Below are 23,209 nucleotides of genomic sequence, written 5' to 3'. Positions count from 1 at the left end.
AATCCCAATTCGGTTATTTTCTAGACCTAGAGGAGATATTTAGATTTCATTTCCTTATCTTAAACAAATAAACAAAAAAAAGCTTTACCTTATAGAGTGGTTTTGAGGATTACATTAGATATTTTAGGCAAAGTTAAACACAGGACATAGCTCATAGTAGATATTCAGTGAAGATTAATCTCATGTTCATGATCACCCCTATTAGACTGAGCAATGTCTGGCACATAGTAAGCGCTCAATATATGTTTCTATTTATTGATATATGCATTATATTATGTCAGTGACATCATCATCATTATCATGGTCTTCCTGCCTCTTATCTTGTGTCCTAATATTTCACCCTCTACATCACCATCGAAATTTATATAAAATGCAAATACCGTGTCATTTTTCCTGTAAATCTTTCAGTGATGCTCTCACCCAATAATTACTTTTCTGGTCTACATAACTGCCCTTGATCTGGTCTAGGCTTCCATTCCACTCTTATAACCTCTGTGGAACACAAACTCCTTACATTGAGGCCAAGGAAAAAAAAATCTGTATTTTCCCCACCAACCAACCAATAAATGGCTCTTTTATTTCACATCTCCATAAATTGTCTTTATTTCAATCTGACAAATTCTAATACATTGTTTAAAATTCACCATAGTAACCTGCTACTTCAGATAGCCTTCTGTGCCTCTCCAAGCAGAATTATATGCTTGCAACTTAATTATTCTAATCTTGAGATTGTATATCCAAAGCCCAGTATTAAGTAGAGTTACTGAATACATGTTTGTTGAAATAATTGTTTGGGGTATTGGAAAATTACAGGAAAGATAATAGATTGATAGATAGGTAATATATTGTCACATATTAACATAAAAGAACTTAAAACTTTTTTTTTGTTTATGCTACTAATTTCTTACATGTTGGACCTGTTCTGAAAATTAACACTTATCAGGGAAATGTATTTGTTGTGGCTTTTTCATAATCACTAATTCCTCCTTAGGACAAGTAGCACATTTACAAAGTGAACGAATGGTACAAATCTTGGGGCAGTGAAACAGTGATACTAGTTGATTCACAGTTAGCCAGTAACTTTGGCATTGGCCCCAGCTAAAGAATTTGTCCTAACAAACTGAGATTTACAGTTTAAAATGTGAGAAGTAGGAAAAAATGGTTAATAAAATGGACTCTGATTTTTAAAAATCCAAGCTCAAAATTTAATCTACTAATTGCTAGATATATGATCTTGAAGATGTTTCCTAACCTTTTGGAAACTTTTTCCTTATAAAATGAAAACAAGAATGGTACCCACATAAAAGGATTGTTGGGAGTATCAAATGAAGTGTTAAACTTAGGCTGCGCGTATATAAGACTCACAAGACTATACCATAGGCCACATTTGGCATCAGGTCTGTTTTTGTGAAGGATATAGAATAGGAACTTGACATGATTGTAGATCAGACATTCCAAATGAGGAAATTTTCCTAGAAATCTGTAAAGCACAGCTCACATGGAGGAAAACTTCTACACCAGACAAGCCCAGCAGCTGTTCTGGCTTAAAAGTCTCATGATCCGCAGAAGCTGAGATCTCATGAAGCAACCCCATTCTCATAGCCTGCAAGGTTGCTATAAAAACACAAGCCCTCTCCCTAGAGTTGCCACATTCAGGGAAGCTCAAAATGGTGGCTGTCTATCAGGTATTTGTAGTTTCTCCAGTGCAGATGGGATTTATCCAAAGGGGTTATTTTATCATAAATAATACAATCTAGTAACATAGCTGACTTGCCAGCTTTATTCAGATTACCAGGACAACTGAAAAAGGCCGTTAACTGATGGTCAAATTCTGTACAAAAGGTTAAAAGGAATTTTTAATCCCTCTGCCTGTACATGAAACATGAACTCAGTATTACATAGAGGATAACATATACGTGTTACTATGAAAACAATCTCAAGAAAGATAAGAATTGTATCTAAGAGTAAATTACAGAGAAGTTTGTAAAGAGAAGCATTAGAAGTCATGATTTGGTCATGAGTTTGCCTGACTTTTGTGAATGAACTCATAAATGCAAGAATGAAAACTTACTCATTACGGAGGAAGTTTTGCTCTGTTGTTAGTGTTGTACCTAATGTATCATAAATGCCCCACACCTGCCATTTGAGTAAAAATTGGGTTTTGGTCTTCTGTGTTGTTAGAAGAAAAACAGAGCTGACTCACAGGGCTCTTTTACCACTATTCTCGGATGATTCTTCTTCCCAGACCTCTCAGCTCAGACAAATTGACTTTGATGCTTTGAGCTCTAATTGTCTCCTAGGAATGCAATTTTCATGCACATGCCAGTAGAATTAAGAAGATTGAATGTGAGTTGTTACATTAAAACGGACCTGCCTCTTGGTATGGTTAATTACCATAGTTAAATATAGCACCTGAATGACAAGACAGAATTATCAGTGCATTCTCCCAGTGGAACAGATGGCTGTATCATGGCGACAGGCTGCCCATGTCTTGTAAACATGCATTATTGGTTATTGAGAATGGGCAAGAGTTCAACTAAGAATCAACACAAGGCCACCCACTTCCAGGAAAACCACTCAAAGTGCATATGCCCGTAGTCATTGGCATTCATAACATCATCTTCATATGTATACATTACAATTTAGAACCCAGCATCCCTCTAATTCAAGTAGGAGTAGAGAGATAACAGTTTGAATACAAATACTTTACTGACAAGTAAATATGAGACATCTACTTAGAGTGTATTCTGTAATATATAAATAGATTTATATTTCTAATGCTTATGATGTATCTAATTAAGATACCCATATGTATATTGTATATTAAAGTGTGAACTACAAGAGTTGATGTACTTGAATAATCATGAAATTGTGACAGCTAAAGTTTCAAATGATATTAAAAATAGTGTTAAGCTTATGGGGTGCCTGGGTGGCTCAGTCAGTTGAGAACCCAATTTCAGCTCAGGTCATGATCTCACGATTCGTGGGTTCGAGCCCCACATCAGGCTCTGTGCAATCCTTCAAAAATAAATAAATGTTTAAAAAAAACTTTTTTAATAATATTAAACTTACATTTAAGGGTTTTTTTGTTAAAACAATATTGTATTAAGTTAGCCAGGCATGTTTATTTAAATCACTAAACAATGAAAATTATATGTTAACTGTTCTTGGTTCCTCATTTTCTGAATTAAAACAAATCTGGAATGAGTGAAATGAACAATATGGTAAGCTTAGTTTCAGTTAATTTTGTTTAGTCCCTTTATTTTCTATTTCCTCTGAACAGCTTAACAACTCTTACAAAATAGGAAATGCAAATGTTAGCTTTGAGTCTGACTGCTTTTACACATCATAAATGTTGATATATTTTCAATGAAATTGGCATTGTACTTCCAAGTAGAAATAAAAATGTCCGAGCTTATTTTACTCTGGAGTGTAGAAGACAAAGTTTGTAACTGCTCATTAGTCTGTGATGAGAATCCTAATGTTCTTTTGCAGCTTCTGCCGACAAGAGAAGCTGCCAATGACCTTCCAGTCCTGTGTGATCACCAAAGAGTGCCAGGTGTCAGAGTGGTCAGAATGGAGTCCCTGCTCAAACACGTGCCGTGATGTGGCATCCCCAAAAGGCACTCGTGTCAGGACACGGATCATTAGGCAGTTTCCTATTGGCAGTGAGAAGGAGTGTCCAGAACTTGAAGAAAGAGAACCCTGTGCATCTCAAGGAGACACAGTTGTCCCCTGTGCCACGTGAGTAAATAAAGGATGGCAGCTTATGCTGTGATGTCTCCCTACCTTGCGTGTTCACATACCCATTTGATTTTAAATGATTAGTGAATTGAGAAATAGTGATTTTTACAAATTCTAAGTGGGAAAAAATAAAATACCATGTTGCAAACACTGTCCTAAAAAAATGTTCCGACTTTTGGACTTTATTCTATAAAAAGTGAAATTTTCATTTTAACTCCCCTAAAGAATGATTTGTTTGGTTTCACTTTCCTTGACATCCCCCTCCCGACCCTCTGACTCAAGGCATCATTTATACGTGTTTTCTTTCTTTCTTTCTTTCTTTTAATTTATCTGAATGCCATTCTTCCTTTATAAATATAAGGAGCATTGTTCTGTGATGCCCCAGTCCTGCAGCTGTGTTCACCCCCTTTTAAAAATGAAAAATGAATGTGAAGGTCTAGTTTGCTGTCATGAAACTTTACTATTGACAAAGCGAAGCACCTAGATCAGACATCAGAAGGCCCATTTAACTTTTTTTGTCCATTTGCGATGAACATTAGTACATCCATTTGTACCCATGTTGGCTGTTAATCTGATTACCGAAGAAGCATCTTGGTTAAAGTGACACGAAGTGCTACATGAGCCATTCTCTTTGTGCTTTCAGAATATCCATTTTCCTTGAGGTGGGGAAATGCCATCACTTCTATCTGTAGTGGCATCGGGAAATGGTTCCTGGCTATTGCCTTAAAGCACATATTGGGCTGACAAGCCCCCAACATTTCTTTCACATCCTAACGTTGATTGGAGCTTTAATTTAGAACCACAGATCATCTTTCCTGTGTTTCACTGATTAGAAACGTCAGCTCTTTCAACATTCATCAGGCACTCATCAGGGATTCTCAGTGCTACATAAAAACACTCATTCTTCACAATAAAGAGAAAACTCTGAACTGTTATATATTTTTTAATCCTCACACACACTTATAATTTTGATCCAGTATGAAGTAGCAATTTTCATGCATTTTATTAAAGGCAAAACAAATGTTTGGGTTGATCATCATTTAGAATGTTTTCCATTCTCAGATTCAATCCTCCTTTGTTTATAAGCATCAAGAAAGGGCCAGCCTGAGTTCAGCTTAATTGAACATAAAATTTTATGTTTTCAGCATTATGCTCTCTTTTCATAAAATATTTATAAGCAACTTCCAGTAATTGCAAATAAAACAGGATCATCCTAAATTTAACCCCTCTTTAAATGGAGCACTGCTGAGGATAGAGGAGAAGAAATTGAACCTGAATCTGTACCACAGATGTAGTAGTCTATGGTTGATTCAAGAGGAAAGTGTTTTTTAGACTAATTTTTTTTAAGAAAAAAAATATGTAAGAAGAACAGAGCAAAGTTTTATTGAATAAACATGGTTGCCACGGCCAGCATTTTCTTTCTTTAGGTATGGCTGGAGGACTACAGAGTGGACTGAGTGCCGGGTGGACCCTTTGCTCAGTCAGCAGGACAAGAGGCGGGGCAACCAGACTGCCCTCTGCGGAGGAGGGGTGCAGATGCGAGAGGTATACTGCGTGCAGACCAATGAAAACCTCCTCTCACACTTAAACACCCACAAGGACAGAGAAGGTAAACTATCTTCTTCTTTTCAACTTACACATGCAGACTGAGCCTGGAGTCACCCTGCAGGGAGACAGATACACATATAGATATCTGGAACATGAACAGTCATAACTCTGTTCACATCATGGCTGATATCCACTTTGATGAACAGTAATTTAAATTTTGGTTGTAAAAAAAAAATAGTAATAATCCAATTCTGTCCCTGGTCAGTTCTGATTTGCTGGCAAGTCTTTTAAATATTCTGACTGCAGACTCTGAGTCAAAATTTAGCAGGTGTAACTAATTATAAATACAGAAGAAAACATCTTGTAAGTATACATGTAGAATGGTCATTTATTTTAAAGGCTAGAGTTCCCTTATATAAGATGTAAAATCTGCTTGTAAAATGGCAACCCCTTTTGCTGTTTGTAATATGGTTGAAAATAGTAGGTTAATTATGGTATTGAGTGAAATTTTCAGTTTGAATTTAAATGAAATAAATACAGAATAAGTACAAAGTACGACTACAGTAAAAAAAAAAATAATAGGTAGCTCAGTCAATTAAGCATCCAACTCTTGATTTTGTCTCAGGTCATGATCTCAGGGTTCATGAGTTCGAGCCCCCTGTCTGGCTCTGCACTGACAGCATGGAGCCTGATTGGGATTCTCACTCTCTCTGTCTCTCTCTGCCCCTCCCCCTCACATCTCTCTCTCTCCCTCTCCCTTTCTCAACAAATAAATAAATATTAAAAAATAGTAATGACATGACTTAAAAAACTCTTGATTAAACCCTTTGATTTGGAAAACCTGTCTTAGAACCTTTTTTGTTGTTTAAATCTCAATTTGGGGACGAGATGTGCTTAGTGTGCGAAAGGATAAGTGAGTTCAAGATGGTCAAGGCTAAAAGTATATATTATTATATATTAATATTACTCTACAATTCTAATAATTATTAGATTAAGTTTGTATTCAATTAATTGCTCTTAACTCCCTACAAATATGAATGTTTTTAAGCAATGTTATAGGCAGACCTTCTTACCTTCCTCTACCTGAGAAGAGCAGGATTTCTATCATTAGTCCATTAAATAAATATCTATTAGTTGCCAACAGAGTTTCAAAAATTGTATGAGGTGATATGGATGGAAATATCGATACAAAATTTGTGTCAGGAAAGTGCTCATGGTTATCATGAGGGCACACAAACCAATAGGTATAATACAGTATGAAATGCATTACAACTTGAGTTTAGAATATCTGGGGGGGGGGTAGAACAGAAACAGAAACATAGTGGAAGTGTCACTACAGCTGAGTGATGACACACACCTCCCACACAGGAAGTGGATCAGGAATGCGAGAAGTTTATTCCAGGCAGAGAGGACAGCATGTATTGAAACCTACGGGTGAAGACAAGCAGAAGCCAATGAGAAATCTTGCCAAAAAAGATGAGTGTGTTGTATTTGGAAAGTTGTAAATAGGATAGGGTAGTATTCCCCAGCAAATATGTTGGTTGGAAAGGGAAAAGAATAAGGATAAAGACCCAAAATAGGAGAATTTTCAGAGAAGAAATCTGGTGAAGGATGCCCAGAAGAGAAGGGAAAGAACCAAGAGAAATGAGTGTTAAAAAAAAACCAGAAGAGAGGACTCCTCTGCCTCCCCCCAAAATTAGTGGCACCAATGACCAGCAATTCATGGAAAATAAGCACTGAAGTTGTGCATATTTGCAACTTGCACAATTTAATTGTTTTGTATCCACTAACTTTACATAGTATGTCACCCAACTCATTTAGGAATCTAGCCTAGGGATACATTTTACTACTAATGTTTCTTGAGGTTGTAAGAAAGTAGCATAAAACATGTAATGTTAGTACATTAATATTTTCTTGGCCATTTTAATGGCCACATTTTTAACACTGTTAGGTGGATTTATTATAGCAGTCCTTTCAGAGTAGTATAATTTCATTGCTAGAGGTAGATCAGATTTTAGTTTCTGAATGTCAATTATGTCCTGTGGGTTATTACTTTCAAAAGATCCTTCAGAATTCTGAATTGCAACTGGGTGGTTTTTTTTTTTTTTTAACCATTTTGCCATGGAGTCTCCCTATCACTGCCAAAAGCATGGCAGAGCACCAAAAAGTCACAGAGAAAAAGGGAAACAAAAAGAACATTGTCGTTAAGATGTATGTGTTGGAGTAAAGCAAATGCCAAAGCAATGATCCATGGATATGGAAATAATCAATTTGCCTAAAATTAATATTAATCATATATGTATGTAACATGAATAATTTGGTAATTTGTGTCATTTCATTTCAAATACCAAGAATACTAATAAACCTTATGTAGTCTTTTTAAAGACAGTTAATCCTCCCTAAAAGTTGCAGCTTTTTTTTTTTCTCAGAACTTAGACTATATGAATTTCTCCCCAGAAGCACTTACCATTTCCCACTGGGAAATTTATTCAATATGCCAGCATCCCAAGGGTGATGTGTAAGACTGTACATGTGTGTGGATGGAGAACAATTAGGCTGTGGGCTGTGAGGATTGTTCACATTCTGTTTTCTTCCAATAAATACCAAAGAATGAAAGCTTACTTTGTAAAAGAGAGGGAAAGTCCTCCAAATCACTCCTTCAATGAGTCCTAAAAAGAAAGTACTGATCTCAAGTAATCCTGATTGTATAACCAGGAACAACCTGCCCCAAGAGCAATTTGTATTACGCTTAATACGAAGAACGCAGTCTACACTGTTTGCAGATTTGCACCATGTGTTCTCCGAACAAATGTCTTCTTTCCACATGTAACCAAGTTATTAAAAGATACCTTAACCTGAAGTAAAATACTTTAACTCAAAATGAAATTTCCAGGGGCGCCTGGATGGCGCGGTCGGTTAAGCGTCTGACTTCAGCCAGGTCACGATCTAGCGGTCCGTGAGTTCGAGCCCCGCGTCAGGCTCTGGGCTGATGGCTCGGAGCCTGGAGCCTGTTTCCGATTCTGTGTCTCCCTCTCTCTCTGCCCCTCCCCGGTTCATGCTCTGTCTCTCTCTGTCCCAAAAGTAAATAAACGTTGAAAAAAAAATAAAAAAAAAATGAAATTTCCGGATATAAAAATACTGAAAACAAGTGATGTGAAGTTCACATAAAATTCCTTTATTACCTTGGCACATCACATTACACAGAGGAATGGTAATATCCACCTTACCACAAGGACAGGGACACATGAAATAACTTTATTCATTGGTGTATTCACTACTATTAATAGACTCACACACACCAGGCTATAAAAAATTCTCCTCCTTCAGCTAATATATTTAATTTCCAGAAAATCAAAATGTATCTTATTAAAATACGCACGAAGTATAATATATTATATTTGCAACTTCGCACCTTATTTGTACCCATTGAATTATACCATCGGAATATTTATGAAGTTGGTGATAGTACCTATAGATAATTGGGAAAATATATCTACTTGATATTGGAGACCATCCATATCTTATTCATGTATTGCCGCAGGCCATAGGTAACCCTCCCAATCTTGACAACATTTGTCCTACAGTATTTCAGGTGAGCAAAATTTCCACTTCTTTAGAAGAAAGGTTTGACAAGTTTTCTACTGAGAAGAGTTAGTAGTAAAACCCTGGGTAGGTTCTGTTCAGCTGGCTGATCGGAATTCCAGCAGGCTGTGAACAGGGTCCAGCTTATGCTGGCATGAAATTGACCCTTATGAGAATATGACAGGAAGAGGCTTTGCCCATGGGGAGGTTAGCAGTAGCTAGAAAACTGATGAAAATGTTGCTTATCATTGGATACATAAACATGAATTGATTTTTTAAAGAGCTCAGAGTGAAATGAAAGTAGATTTTAACTCTATAATTCAAGACATTCTTTTAATACAGATTGAACATGTTTTTAAATGAAGGAAACCAAGAGTATTGGTTCTAAAGCACCATGAAGCTTTCATGATATATATTATAGGGAACGTTAGAACATTATTTTGTAGAAAATAGATTAAAAAGTCCACAATGAACTTTGGATAAGGTGTGTGGGTTTGGAGGCTATTAAGAAAAACAGCCTGGATAATGAGCCTGTATGATGACATATAATAAGATAAACCAGCAGAAAGTTTGGACGATCGATGGAAAGATGGATGGCAGGAAGGTGGTTGAACTGTGAATGGGTAGACAGAAAGATGAAGAAGGAGTTCATAATTTCCCATGTTCTGCAAAGAAATAAGGAGAATAAAATAGTCATCATCTCTAAATGGAATGCACACTATTTATAATTGTAGTTGTTTATCCACAGTTTCCACAAAGTAGCCCACTTGGGTCAAAGCTGATTTGAAAAAAAGAGAAATACAATGCTTATGGTGCCATTTCCCTGTTATTTCAGAAAGTAAATATCAGAGTACGTCGAAGTCTAGTGCTGCACCTTTCCTATCCATCACTTTTGAAATAACAGGTAGGTGAGAACATTTTACATGCCATTTCGATCAGAAATATGTATCAGACGTTCTCTGTACATTTCCTTATATAATCCTTAAATGATCTAGGAAACACAGTGGTTTACTTTTGCTTTCTTTGTATCTAGAAATGTGTCCAGGCGGACCCCTCAGATAGAAGTGCTTTCATGTTTCTTGACTTTCTATAACATCTTTGTGTAGATGTTAAAATTATAGAAGAACATAAAAAGATGTTAAAATTTACCAACTTTAAATGGTCACTAGGATACCATAATTATATACACAGATATATAAAATTTGGTTATGAATGCTTCTGTTGAGATAAATTGACAGTAGAAGCACTTTTCAAAATTTATCCTATTTCTAAGCACACCACTTTGAGCTCTACTAATCTTTTAAAAAATTTTAATGTTTATTTATTTTTGAGAGAGAAAGAGGGGTGGGTAGGGGCAGAGAGAGGCAGGGGTAGAGGTTACAAAGCTGGCTCTGTGCTGACAACATAAAGCCTGATGCAGGGGTCAAACCCACAAACCGTGAGGTGACGACCTGAGCTGAAGTCCAACGCTTAACTGACTGAGCCACCCAGGTGCTCCTCTCCTAATCTCAATAAGGTAAATGAAACAGGTACAAAATAACACCCTGACTCCCTTTTGAAGACAGCCTTCACAGTTGCAGGGGATGTAAAAAGCACTGTGGTATAATTATAGAATAATTAAAACATAGGAAATCCTTGAAAAAAGTCAGATATTTCTTGGAAATTACTTCTAGGATATTTTGTGGGAGAGAAGGGCTGTTAAATCTATGGAATTTGTGATGAGTAGATTACAAAATAGAAGTGAGATGCCAAGAGATGTCAGCCACTGGAATAGAAGCTAATAAAAACTTACATGCTGGGAACTAGATTAAGTTGGTCAATGGTCTACCCCCAAGGTAATTTAGAATTTTTAGTAGAGGAAGAGCTTACTAATGAGATAGCAGGAAGTATCCAACCAAAAACATATATATATATATATATATATATATATATATATATATACACACACACACACACACACACACACACACATATATTTGTTTGTATACACACACACACATATATACATATATATATACACATATATGTAGCAGATTGTAAGCCATGTAAACATGAAAACAGGGCTTATAATGCCTTTAACTTAGTTGTTATTTAATAAACATTTGTTGTGTGATATGTTTACTCTCCCCTGTGTGAATGGCTCTTACAATTTGTCAGAAAATTATTTCTTGAACATTTCAAAAATACTTTTAAAAACTCTTGATTTTAGCAAGGGGCTCTATTCATATACACCCTTCATCCCTGAATAAATAATTTTTCATGCCTCTGACTTTGAATAGAGGAAACATGATCTAGTTGTTAGATCAAATGAAAAGAGTCAAAATTCTTGCACTGTGCTTCTGTGTGGGCACTCATTCAAGAGCACATGTTTTATATGTCTTATTCTCTTTTCTAGTTACATACAAAGCTTTACAAACTCTCAATTTCATCTTAAGGCAACTTTCAAAAGAACCGTATGCAAATAACCAGGAAGCCTCATTTCTTTTCTGCTTGGACTTATACCCTTATGTAAATTATTTAATTTTATTTGCCTAAAAATACCTATTATAGAAGATTAGAAAAGCTGAAAATCATCCCTTACAAAACACCTAGACAGGCAGGGTACGATATTGCTTTAAATGCTTTTAAGAGCAGAACTGAGGTCTTGATTAACTAAATGATTTTTCAAAATGAACCAGGAAGACTGAACTGATGCTCTCTGTGTTGCCCTGGGTGGTAATTGTACCTGCAGGAGGAGGGTTACACACTGTGGGAATCGAGGAGTGAAGTCTATAATGGGTATGACATAAAACTTTTAGCCAGAGAAAGAGAGTGAAAATGGAAATACTGCTTTACTTTTTCAACCTCAAAGAGCAATAGCGGCAACGAATGAGTGAACTCAACTTACCTAGAGAGGGAGAGGACAAGGAAGCAGGTCAGCCTCAGCCTTAGTTTGAAGTCAGGGCAAGAACTAACCTTTCCTATGAACTCCACGTAAGGGTCTGTACTCATATTAATTAATTAAGTTTCAAATTTATGGAACTTCCATGAATCCAATGACCACCAAACTGAGAAACTAATATAAGAAATAGCATCAGGCAGGGGTGCCTGGGTAGCTCAGTGGTCAAGAGTCCGACTTCAGCTCAGGTCATGATCTCACTGATCATGAGTCTAAGCCCCGTGTCGGGCTCTGTGCTTATAGCTTGGAGCCTGGAGCCTTCTTCAGATTCTGTGTCTCCCTCTCTCTCTGCCCCTCCCCCCACTCATACTCTCTCTCTCTGTCTCTCAAAAATAAATATACACTAAAAACAAGAAAGAAAGAAATAGCATGACAAATGGTACTACTGAGTTGCCTAACATAAGCAAAAACAAAATCTTTGAAGGAATGAATACCTTAACCTAAGCCACAGAGTTTCCCCAGATAAAATGTGCCATTCAAAGCTGCAAACTACACAAAGAAAAAATAATCCATTTTAAACAGGATTTAAAATACCTAACAAACATTAAGATTAGACTCACAATGTTGGAAATAATGGAGATAGCAGATAGACACCATAAAAGATATATGCTAGAACTTACTAAAGATGTAAAGGGAAAATTAAAACATTAAATATAATGAATCACACACACAAAAAAAGACCAGATGTTTTTTTAAAAGAACAAAAAATAAATTCTAGAATTTAAAAGTGCTTTTACTGGAAATAAATAGGTAGATTAGACAGATTGAGCTAAACAGTTATTAATAAACTCAAGACAAATGTAAGGAAGTTAATCAAAAAGGAACACTGAAAATAGAAATTAAGAATAAAAGTGAGCTAAGTCATGCAGAATTAAACAAGAAGGTTCAGAATGAAAAAATTAATAGAAGACATGAGAGAATTTTCTAGATTTGTTGAAAGACAAAATGTACAGAATGAATAGAGACAGTTTTCAAACAGGATAGTGATACACTTAAATATAGAGTAGTGAGATTTCAGTTCATCAACTATAAGGTAGTTCTGTAAGGACAAAGTAAAAGGAATAAAGAAAAGGACAAAAATTAACCAAAAAGGAATTAATATATCAACAGTGAAATTCTCAACAGTTGAAAAAATGGCAAAATAACAAAAATGATATTTTAAAAGTACTGAGAGGGAAATAAATGTCAATTTAGAATTATTTATCCTACCATTAAAAACTACCTACCATCAAAAACTATGGGCAAAATTAAGACAGAAGTGAAAAAGTTGACCTCTGTGAAACCGTCACTGAAAAAGTTCCTAAGTGATAATGTTTAAGATGAAGGAAATTGAAATCAGCAAGAGAAGAAGTCAAGATGTGCAAAGAATTTGATAAACATCTGGGTAACTTAAGTATAGATATGATGAAGCAATATTATACATGACTAAAACACTATATTCTTAATGAGCAACAGTGATATATGACAGGAGGAAATGATAAGGAGTATATTGTTTGGGAAAGGGGACAGATTTGATCACCCTTATATATTAAGTCATTATGCATGTTAAAAATGTAAGAATAATTATCAAAATAAACTATAATTATTAATACTATATTTGTATAATCATATAAGATGTATTTTTTCCAATCCAACAGGAAATAAAAGGTACTAAATAAAAATCAATTCAACACAACTGCTAAATAAGATAAAACTCATTTGTTTCCTAGAGATCTAATTAATACCAGATAAAGAAGACTAAAAATCTACAAATATAACTTCTATATGTCAGAGTCAAAAGCTTTTACAGGAAATTATTTTGTTTTAATTATTACTGTTTCTTTGAGAGCATTGATCAGTATTATGAGTGTTTATAGTTCTCAAACTAAGAGTATAGATTAATCAGACCACACATTCACCATTTCTGGCAAATATGTAAACACGCAAATGACACATGATGTATTTCTCAGGCGGTAATGCCTTCTGTATCTATAAAGTGCAGCTGAAATTTTTATTTTATCAAGGAAATAACATGAGATTTACTTAAATTATATATGTTTGCAGTGTCAAAACTATTCAGAAGATTGGTTTAATCCATTAAATGGCATTTGATGGGAAATTTTCTTGGATAATTAAAAAATGTCCAGAACTTTCTCTAGTATTTTTAGAGTGAAGAATAATCTCCAGTAACATAAAACTCCATAAAAATTACATTGCTAAAGTGGTATTGTTCAATGAAGTATGAATGTGATTGCAAACTTTTAAAATTGAAGGAGAGAAACATTGAAAATTCATGAGTACCTATATGTCAAACCTATTTCCCTTTTTGTCATTCGTTTCTCCCAGTTTGTAATGGGAAAGATGAATGACATGGGCATTATTACCTAGGCAAAGGTAATAATAACAAGGGAATTATTACCTAGAGAAGATAAAATGTATTACCTATCTTGGTGTCTTGAACAGAGTCATAGATGGTATGGTGATAAAATATGTGAGTAATATTAAGCTAACAAGGATAAAATATTGGAAAATAAATTTTGACACAAAAAAGATGTTAATAGACTAGAAACACTGGAATTTCTGCAAGAGTGTGAAATCTAATGGAATACTTACACATACCAAAACTTAAGTCCCAAATGCTCAGTCTAAAAGAAAACAATAGTCATAATGATGATATGATGACAGTGACAATATTGATTGAATTTATTAAGACACTGTTAATTATGTGGTTCCTGCAATGATTAAGTGCTTAGTGTGGGGAACAAACAGTTGGAATCAGTGACTTAATGGTAAACTCATCCTATGTCTGTTCTCCCAAATGTTACTCTTCTGAACATCAATCACAGTCTGATTGATGAAGTGCTACAAATTTGGATATCTTATTTGATATTCCTTCATTCACTCCATAATTACTTATTGAACAATTATTAAATTGCATCACTGAAGATAGACTTTGAAGGTAGAATGTTTTAAAACAAAAGCGGACTTGATGCCTGTCCTCAGGGAGCTTATAGCTTCATAGTAAGTAGCCTTGTCACTATAGTTTTGTTTACTGGATTTTCAGAACTGACGCTTTGTAAGGCTAACATGGAGAAACTTCTACAAATATACCAGTTTGAGACTTCAATTAAGCTCTGAAAGTACATTACAACCATGGTCCATCCTTAATAAAGAACCTTTACCCTTATTCCTTGGGTGAATTATTTTTCCAAGACATATATATTCTCAGAATACAGTTTAAGTATCACCTGGATGTTTTAAGAAAATGCATATTATCACCTGGATATTATCCCCTGAGATAGTGATTCTATAAGTCTGGAATGAGTTTAGAAATCTCCCTCTATTTTATAAGCACCATTATGATTATAATCAGGAGTTTATTTTACTATAAAGCCGATGAGAGCCCTTTTAAAAGGCTTTCTAAAGCTATATAAGAGGCTAGGATAGGGTCAGAAAAGCTCCTGGTTTTCTAAGCCCCAAAGTTTATATAATTTAAGGGTCGCTTATTATTTTTTTAAAAAAATGCAAAATTCTAAATACAAAATCACTAAGATCTCTGCCAAGGCCCCAGAAAGGGACTGTGCATGAGAAGGACCTGAACCTGAAGCTTTAAGACTTCTGAATAAATCTGTCCCAAATTCTAGCATAAGTTTTTGACCTCTAGTGGAGCCAAAGAGAATCAGTACTTTAAGATGAGACACAGAAACAAAGGCATATATGTCTAGAAAACGGGTTTTCCACATTTCTGAGGTCAGACCGGCAAGGAAAGAGTGGGAAAAGTCACTGTGCCCTCAGAAGTGAAGTAGAACTTTTAGTTCTAATACTGGTCTTATTTTCACTCATCAAGCCCTAGCTTGGGGTTCCCAAGCTACAGATCTTTAGAAAACCACTATACCTTGCCAGCAGTTAAGCTAGGAAATTGGAGAGGAAGAGCATCTAAGATACTGTTTTATCTTCATCCCTATAACCTCCAGATGGAATGAAACCATAGCTATTAGTAAAGGTCCTTCCGTTAATGAAAGAAAGATGGTGGATAAAATGTCACATAACCTGATAGTGTCAAGTGACTGTAGTACATGTGCTTTTTGTAACCCTTAAGCACTTACTTCCCTGAGAGTCTGTTGTAGATGAATGATAGCACCAGAAGGAATTTTGAAACAAGCACTCAGGGATGCGCACTGGTGAATGAATAGCATGTTTTCCAAGGCACACTCCTGCTCTCTAAGAATGTAAAAGAAATGGTTTGTGGCTGGCTATTGCCTGTCTTGCTGATGATTGCTCAGTAGGGAGTAGCTACTCTCACCAATGTTAACAGAGGAGTACAAACTACATTGTGGAACTCATTAATATTTATTCCTTCTAAAAGCAATGGGCAATAAAAAGGGAAATAAACCAGGGAGAATAGCAGTGGGAAAAGGAAGCCATGACAACAGATTCATCTTGGAAAGGTTTCACCGTTTATTGCACACAAAAATCCACTCGAAATACAGGATCCATATTGTTATATTATTAACCTGGAATCCACTAAAAAGGCCTCTTATTGGGTCCAGAAATCTGTGAAAAAATTGTATATTGAGCACAATTCAAGAACTCAAAGTAGCCATCCATATTCTTACATGCATTTAATTTACTTTACAGTTTCACATTTTTGCTACTGATCAAACAAAACTACATGTTCTAAGTGTCAGTCTGTGCTGTATCTGCTTATACACAAGGACTTTCTCAAGGCCAGGGTTTTCCTGTCTGTTGCAGCAGAGACCAGTTGGCATTGTTGCCCCTTGTTTCTTGGTGCTCCTCTATTTTCTCCATTAAAATCCCTTCAGCCATTGTCCCCAAACTCTCCAAATATGTCCTCCTATTTCAGATCATCTTTTTCACACTGTAAGACCTCAGTGATTTTTCTTCACCCAAAGCCTATAGCCTTCTTGTTCTGTATTTATAATTTACCACTTGATTACATATAACTCTATTATTTTACAATCACTTCATGAATATGCCAACTTCCCGAGATTTTAAGCTTCTGAGGAGGGTGTAGTGTTTTTCCCCTCCTAAATTTAGTATTAAATAAATAATTCTACCAGAGGTCTGGGTACATTGGCTGATTGTGTCATTTAGAAATATTTTTAAGAAGGGGAAAACCCTCAGAGGATGTTCACTTCCTGGACATCTAATTCATAGAGTTTCATTTCAGATTCATCTCTATGTCACCAACTTCATTCTGTTCCTCCTTTGTTTTCCTTTCCTCTGCAAAGGCCTAAGGAGAATATATGTAAAACACCTCCTAGCGTGAGACTTTGCCAAAATGAATATTAATTGCTTTTGTTTATGTGTTTACTTTTCTGGTTCAATTGAGGAAAAGGGAGGAATTTTTAAAATAGTTTTACTCTGAACCTTTTACATGTAGTAAAAGCCCAATTGGATACTTGCCTTGCTAGTTGAGAAATGTAGCACAGGATGTGTAATTCGTGCATTCTCTTTATAATACATCCCAAGATCCTATGGTACTTACATTATAGATGAAATTGCTCCTTTCTTGGAAAGAGAGGGCTTTATTTGCACTAATCCAAACTAAAAAGAAATATAACAAATTTTATTTCTGGAGTTATGAGAGTCGGAATAATTACAGCTGCTCTTGATTTGTGACACTGAATCCTGGAGAAATTTAAACAGCACCCTACTGCTCCAGGATTCTGGAGGAAATGCTTACAAGAACCCAGGAATTTTTTGGTTGCTCTAAAAAGAACACTTTCACCATTGCTCACCCCGAGTATGCCACACTGGTCCAATGGCCCCAAATGTTACCCAGGATTCCAAGGCATCTAAAACCACATTTGATTAGGCAGAATGATGCTCTGGAAAACTTAACTCTTCCCTTCCAAATAATATTAATGATGAGATGGAGAAAAAAAGAATTTTTTTAGAAAAGCCATAGTTTCACATGTTCTCAGGTAGGTCTGGTTAAAAAGGCTTGGATCAATTAAGTTCTTTCTTCATGAGGAATTTCTAAAAGTACTTTGAAAATAAAATCATGTTTTTCTCTAAGAAAGCTGTTGGTCCATTTCTGTCTTCCAAATATCCATAGCACAGGAGTAAGAAAAGAAACTAACATGTTGTGATAGATAATGTCTTCCCATTAATATATGACTAACTGGATAATTGGAGATTAATTTTCTTCGGCATACTGAGATAGTAAGTGACAGAGGATGAACTCAAAGCCAATGTTTTGTTTTGTTTTGTTTTTACTCCAGAGTCTAAACTCTGTCTAGTAATACTCCCCTGCCCTGTGAATTTGCTTCAGAGTAAATGACTGGGTATAGTCACTGTCTACAACTTTACCAAAATCACAGAAGTAAGTGCATTGTATTATCCGATGATTCCTCTTTCATAAAAATAAAATGAATAAAAATGCCATAGACATCCGCCTCTAATAACAGAAAACTGAAAGGAAAACTAAGCATAGTTTAAGCCCTTTTGAGGATTCAACTCAAGAAGTTTATTCTTGAGATTGTTCTGTAAGGTCAATGGGATTCTTGTCAATGGTTATTTGAACCAGTATTATATTGAATCATACAAAATTGCTGTCTTTGTAAGTCAAGATCCGTAGACTAGTGACAATTTCATATGGTCCAACAGAATAGGTACCTTTACTGTTTTGTGTCCAGTCACCTGGTATGATCTATTCTTCATCCCAGACTTTCTCCACTGTCAGAAGCAAGCCTGCAGCTCCTGGCTATGAATTATAGTCAATATTTTCACATGAACAATATGCATTTGTGCTGTGTGTGGTATGCTTTAGAGAGGTAGTGATTGTCTTCTATAAAAATATGTAGATTTCCCCATAGTAGATATTCTTTATGGGAAAATAACTCATATTGATGGCTCGGGAGTGACTTGAATTCATCAAGTAGCTTTTATTTTGTGCACATTTAGAAAAGAAATCTCCTGCATTCAATATGTGGTTTTTAATACTTACCTATGCCCCACGTTGTTTTATCTAAGTACGTACAATAAAAGGAGGTAAAGTGACTTTACGGGATAAATGGATAAGTAATGTGGGGCAAAAGAATAACGCTAGTAGAAAAAGAATATCAAGCCAATCATGAATATAATAAAGACAGTGTACAAAATACATGCCATAAGATGCAGTGATTCTCTTAATGTAGGACCACACGTTTTGGCTCTAAGCTCATAAGAGTCCATGCAAAGAGGAATGCTACATTAATTCTGAGCTTCTCAGTGTCCATTAGACAATAGAAAGCATTTGTAAAGGAAAAACTCAACAATCTCTGGTTTTAGAGTCAGAAAGAAAATTCACCAGTAGACCTTCATAAAGAGGACATTGTAACTGTATTAAACTATACCCTCATTAACATTTTTATAATAAATACCACAATAAATTTTATACGGAAGCTTTTTCTTAAAGCAGTTTTCCTCAACGTAGGCCATTAACTTAAGTATGAGAGTGTAACTCGGGAAAGGCAAATCAGTGGGGGTTGATGTGATATGGTACAGATTTATAGGTCTCTGCTATATATAAGTGAGATAACCCAGGGATAGAGTTGAGAATATCTAAATGAATGGATATACAGCTTTTTCCTCAGGCAACCATCTTCAGAGCTGTGATAGATATCGAGAGGCAGAGTTCCCTTATATCCCCTGACGCAAGGATCTGGAGTTCTGACATTCTAGTTTCTATTTAGGTGCAGTTAAATGCAGGGACACATTTTCCAGCCATCATCTAGGTAAGGATAGGATTAACATCCTTAAAAGAAAATCGAAAGGCTTGACAAGGGCATAAACTTGAATAAAATATTATACCACTTCTAACAGAGAGATTAGTTAACGCTTAACTAGATGCAGGGCAAAGAAAAACTTTAGGCACAGATAAAGGAAAATCAAAGGTCATAAATCTTTTCCCTAGTTTGTAAGCCATAGCAAAAATCTGAAACACATGCCAGGTTGTCGACCTTCAACAGTAATGCCATCTCTTGGCAGACACTATTTTCCTTTCCAGTATCTTCTTCAAGATAAAATGACTCCCAAAAATAAAATTAAATGAATTAGATGAGTTCACCTGAAGTAATAATAATGTCATATGAGAATTTATATGAGACATTGTTCTGTTTTACACTTATTTGCTTATTAGACCCTCACTGCAAGTACTATATTTATATAATGTTGAGGAACAGAGAAGTTAAATGATTTTACCAAGGCTTTTGGCTGGTAAATATGATAACCATGATTGTGAATCAAAATGTCTAGCTTCTGAACTTGTGACCTTAACCATTGTGCCATTGAGTTAGGTTTGTCAATTGTAAGCTAGTTTAATGTTGGGCACAAAGTTACCTCCTCTCTAAACGATACTGGTTTTAGAATGTATGCCTTCTTTTAAATACCAGTTAGGTCTCAGAGCCAGTGATCTATTAAGGTCATTCCTATTTAATGATAATAAAGCTATACATGTATGAAAATGCACATTTTTCTATTTTGTATGGCAGGAAATCATTCATTTATTAAAGCAGTATTTACTGAGAGTCTTCTATATGTAGACACTGTTTAAATGCTAAAAATAGAGAAATGAATTGCACAAAGAAGATTCTTTCTGTCGCAGAGGTCACATTTTCTGGAAAGAGACTATAAGCAAGAAATAAGTAAGAAATTATCAGGTAGCAATAAGTGCTGTTCAGAGTATTAAAATAGGATGATGTGAGAAACAATGACTGAGGAGTGATATTTAGATCACCAAGGTATTATTTACCTTCCCAAATTTATATATCTAGCCCAAAATTCTCCTCTGAGGAATAAACTCATATATTGATCTTTCTATTTGACATCTTGAATCATAACAGTCAGGCATGCTTGTCTCCCCTGCACACACTCTTGGAAATGGCAAAATAAATAAAAGTTTCAAAACAATGTCAAAGTGCATATATCTGAATAGTTCAAGCTGCATGATCTGTTGAATACATGTGTTAATATAAATCCCTTAAAACTACTTACGGGAAAAATATCACTCACAGAATGGACAACATACAACAAGTGTTCACTGAATAAATGAATAAATAGACTTAGTAATGACCCTCAAGAGTTGATACATATGATTGCCAACTAGTGTTACTCTAGCAAAACTTCTTCTTCTAATAGTCGGAGAGATGAAATTTCTAAGACACGTGTATTTAGAAATATATTACATCTCCCAGTAAGTAAATACTTTAAATCTTCAGAAAAGCAAACATATTGTTAGGCCTCTGCTTGCAGCCATAGTCAAGTAACTGAAACTCTCTCAATAAGAATAACTGTCAAATTGGGCAAAATATACAAAGCAACTGTTTTTAGACATGAACCAGCAAGCAGCAGTAGACTGTGATCACAGTTGTGAGGTCATCAGTCATCTCTGTCTTCTACTGGAGTGTCTTTCCTGACACAGAGCAGGAAAAGTGAAAGCAAGCGTGGTGTCAAGTCTTGCTGAACCAGAGTCCAGCATCTAAGTTCTGCTCCAGCGACTGGAAATTTCAGGGTAAGGTAGATAGAAGAGTGTTCTGTGCTGGGGGGTGGAGTCTGGGAGTCTGTGTGGGGAATGTATCATAGGTCCTTGGTCCAGGGCTGGGCTGCTCATGTGCCAGATTGGACTCTGTGAAGTCTGGCTGAGGACGTGTGCTGCGAGGCTGGGGGCTGAAAGGTGATGACATAGGTAGTGCTGTGCTGGGAGATATCAGAGTTCCAGCTCCATGAGGATGAAGAATATACCTAAGTACCTCAGGCCCTGAAAGACCATGGCTTAGGAGTAAGAATCATGCTGTTACAGCCAAGTTCAAATCTGAACCAAACAAGCTTGAATCCAAATGGAGCCAAACTTGAGAGGGTCAAGAGGATTTTCTAGCAATTTAACTGTTTGAAAGAACAAAATTTATAAATGAAGATGTTAAAAGCTACAGATTTAAGAAGCTCAGCACACCCCAAGCAGGATAAATACAAAGACAACAACAAGAAAAATACATTACGCTAAAATTGTTATCAACTAAAGGTAGCGTATTTTTAAGGCAGCAAAAGGAAAAAACACATGATATGTACAGGGGAATAAAGATAACAAACGAGGGTTGCAATCTTATTGGAGATAATGATTAGACCCTAAAACAATAAAAGAGTGTCTTCACTGGAAAACAGTTGTCAGTTTTGTATAGCTGGTGAAAGTATTCTTCCACACTAGGCGTGAAAAACTGAAATATTCAGAAAAATAAAAGCTGAAAGAATTTATTACCCAGCATTTTAGAGTATAGATTGTGAAGATAGAATGCCTGAGCCATGTGATATTGAACAGGTTATCTCACCTCTCTGTGAACCTGTTTCTTTCTCTATAAACTGGATATAATAAGATTTGTCAAAATTTTAAATGAAAAAAATCCATGTACTGCACTTAGAATTGTGCCAGGCGTATACTAAGGTCTCAACGAATATGATCTATAAAATAAGGCCTATCATTTAGAATAAATTTTCCTTCAACAAGAACTGTGTAATTAAACAATAGTTCTGGAGGGGAAAAACATTCCCACAATTATAGTTTAGACGTTGAGAACTGAGTAAGTGCCTTCAGTTGAAAGTAGATCTCTCTTGCATGTGTTTCAGATTTTTGCTATGGCTTACAAACTAGGGAATAGATTTATGACTTTTGATTTTCCTTTATCTGTGCCTAAACTTTTTCTTTGCCTGCACCTAGTTAAGTGCCAATTCATGTCTCTGTTTGAAGTGGTATAATATTTTATTCAAGTTTATGTCCTTATCAAGCCTTTTGATTTTGTTTTAAGAATGCTCCAGAGTAACATCCTTCATAATAACATCCCCGTTTCCATTTGGGTGATAAATTAAGGATCTGTGGAGCCTCCACCATTTCCTCAGTTCCAAAGAGCTTTAGCCACTAGAACCAAACCCATAGCCTTGAGGAGAGACCAGCTTCTTCCTTTCTTATATTTGTGACTTTTCAGATGTATTACGTACCGGCTGATCTCATACCAGTCTTCACAAATTAATGTGGCCTCCTAACTGGAATGCAGCTGAGCCCATAAGAAAATTCTTCTCTGACCAGAGACTGGAGCTGAGAAAAGCTGCAGCCAAGAGGGTCCTTTGATGAATCCATCAAGAACAGAGACAGAAATTATCTTGACATGAGACCACAAGGACCAAGCTAAATACACGTGAGACCAGATACCTAGTTTTGGATTTGGTCCCAAATATCCTCTCCAAAGTTCTTTTGAGATTGTATGTCACCTGCCTCGCATGAAGGTGAAGCCAGAAGCTTAAAGCCCTCCCCCACCCCTTTGCCTACAGTCCCTCCTTGCGTGGGTTGTAATGCTGATAAGGTTTTTCCTCCACATTCAGTGATTCTCTCTGTCAGACTCAATGGATTTTAAAACATATAGCTCT

The 23,209-nt window shown here is 35.8% G+C and overlaps 1 protein-coding gene across 1 annotated transcript in view; it reads left to right on the top strand.

Moving 5' to 3' along the window:
• Positions 1-23,209, top strand: part of THSD7A (thrombospondin type 1 domain containing 7A) — a 258,940-nt gene that overhangs the window by 37,603 nt on the left and 198,128 nt on the right. Inside the window, exons 2-4 of the mRNA XM_032592420.1 lie at positions 3,496-3,744; positions 5,172-5,353; positions 9,710-9,778. Coding sequence (XP_032448311.1) covers positions 3,496-3,744; positions 5,172-5,353; positions 9,710-9,778 — 500 coding nt within the window. The remainder of the gene's footprint in view (positions 1-3,495; positions 3,745-5,171; positions 5,354-9,709; positions 9,779-23,209) is intronic.

The sequence above is a fragment of the Lynx canadensis genome, chromosome A2 (assembly GCF_007474595.2).
Source record: "Lynx canadensis isolate LIC74 chromosome A2, mLynCan4.pri.v2, whole genome shotgun sequence".
NCBI classification, from domain to species: domain Eukaryota; kingdom Metazoa; phylum Chordata; class Mammalia; order Carnivora; family Felidae; genus Lynx; species Lynx canadensis.
Note: the sequence above shows the minus strand (reverse complement) of the source record. Positions and strands in the feature narration are given on the sequence as shown.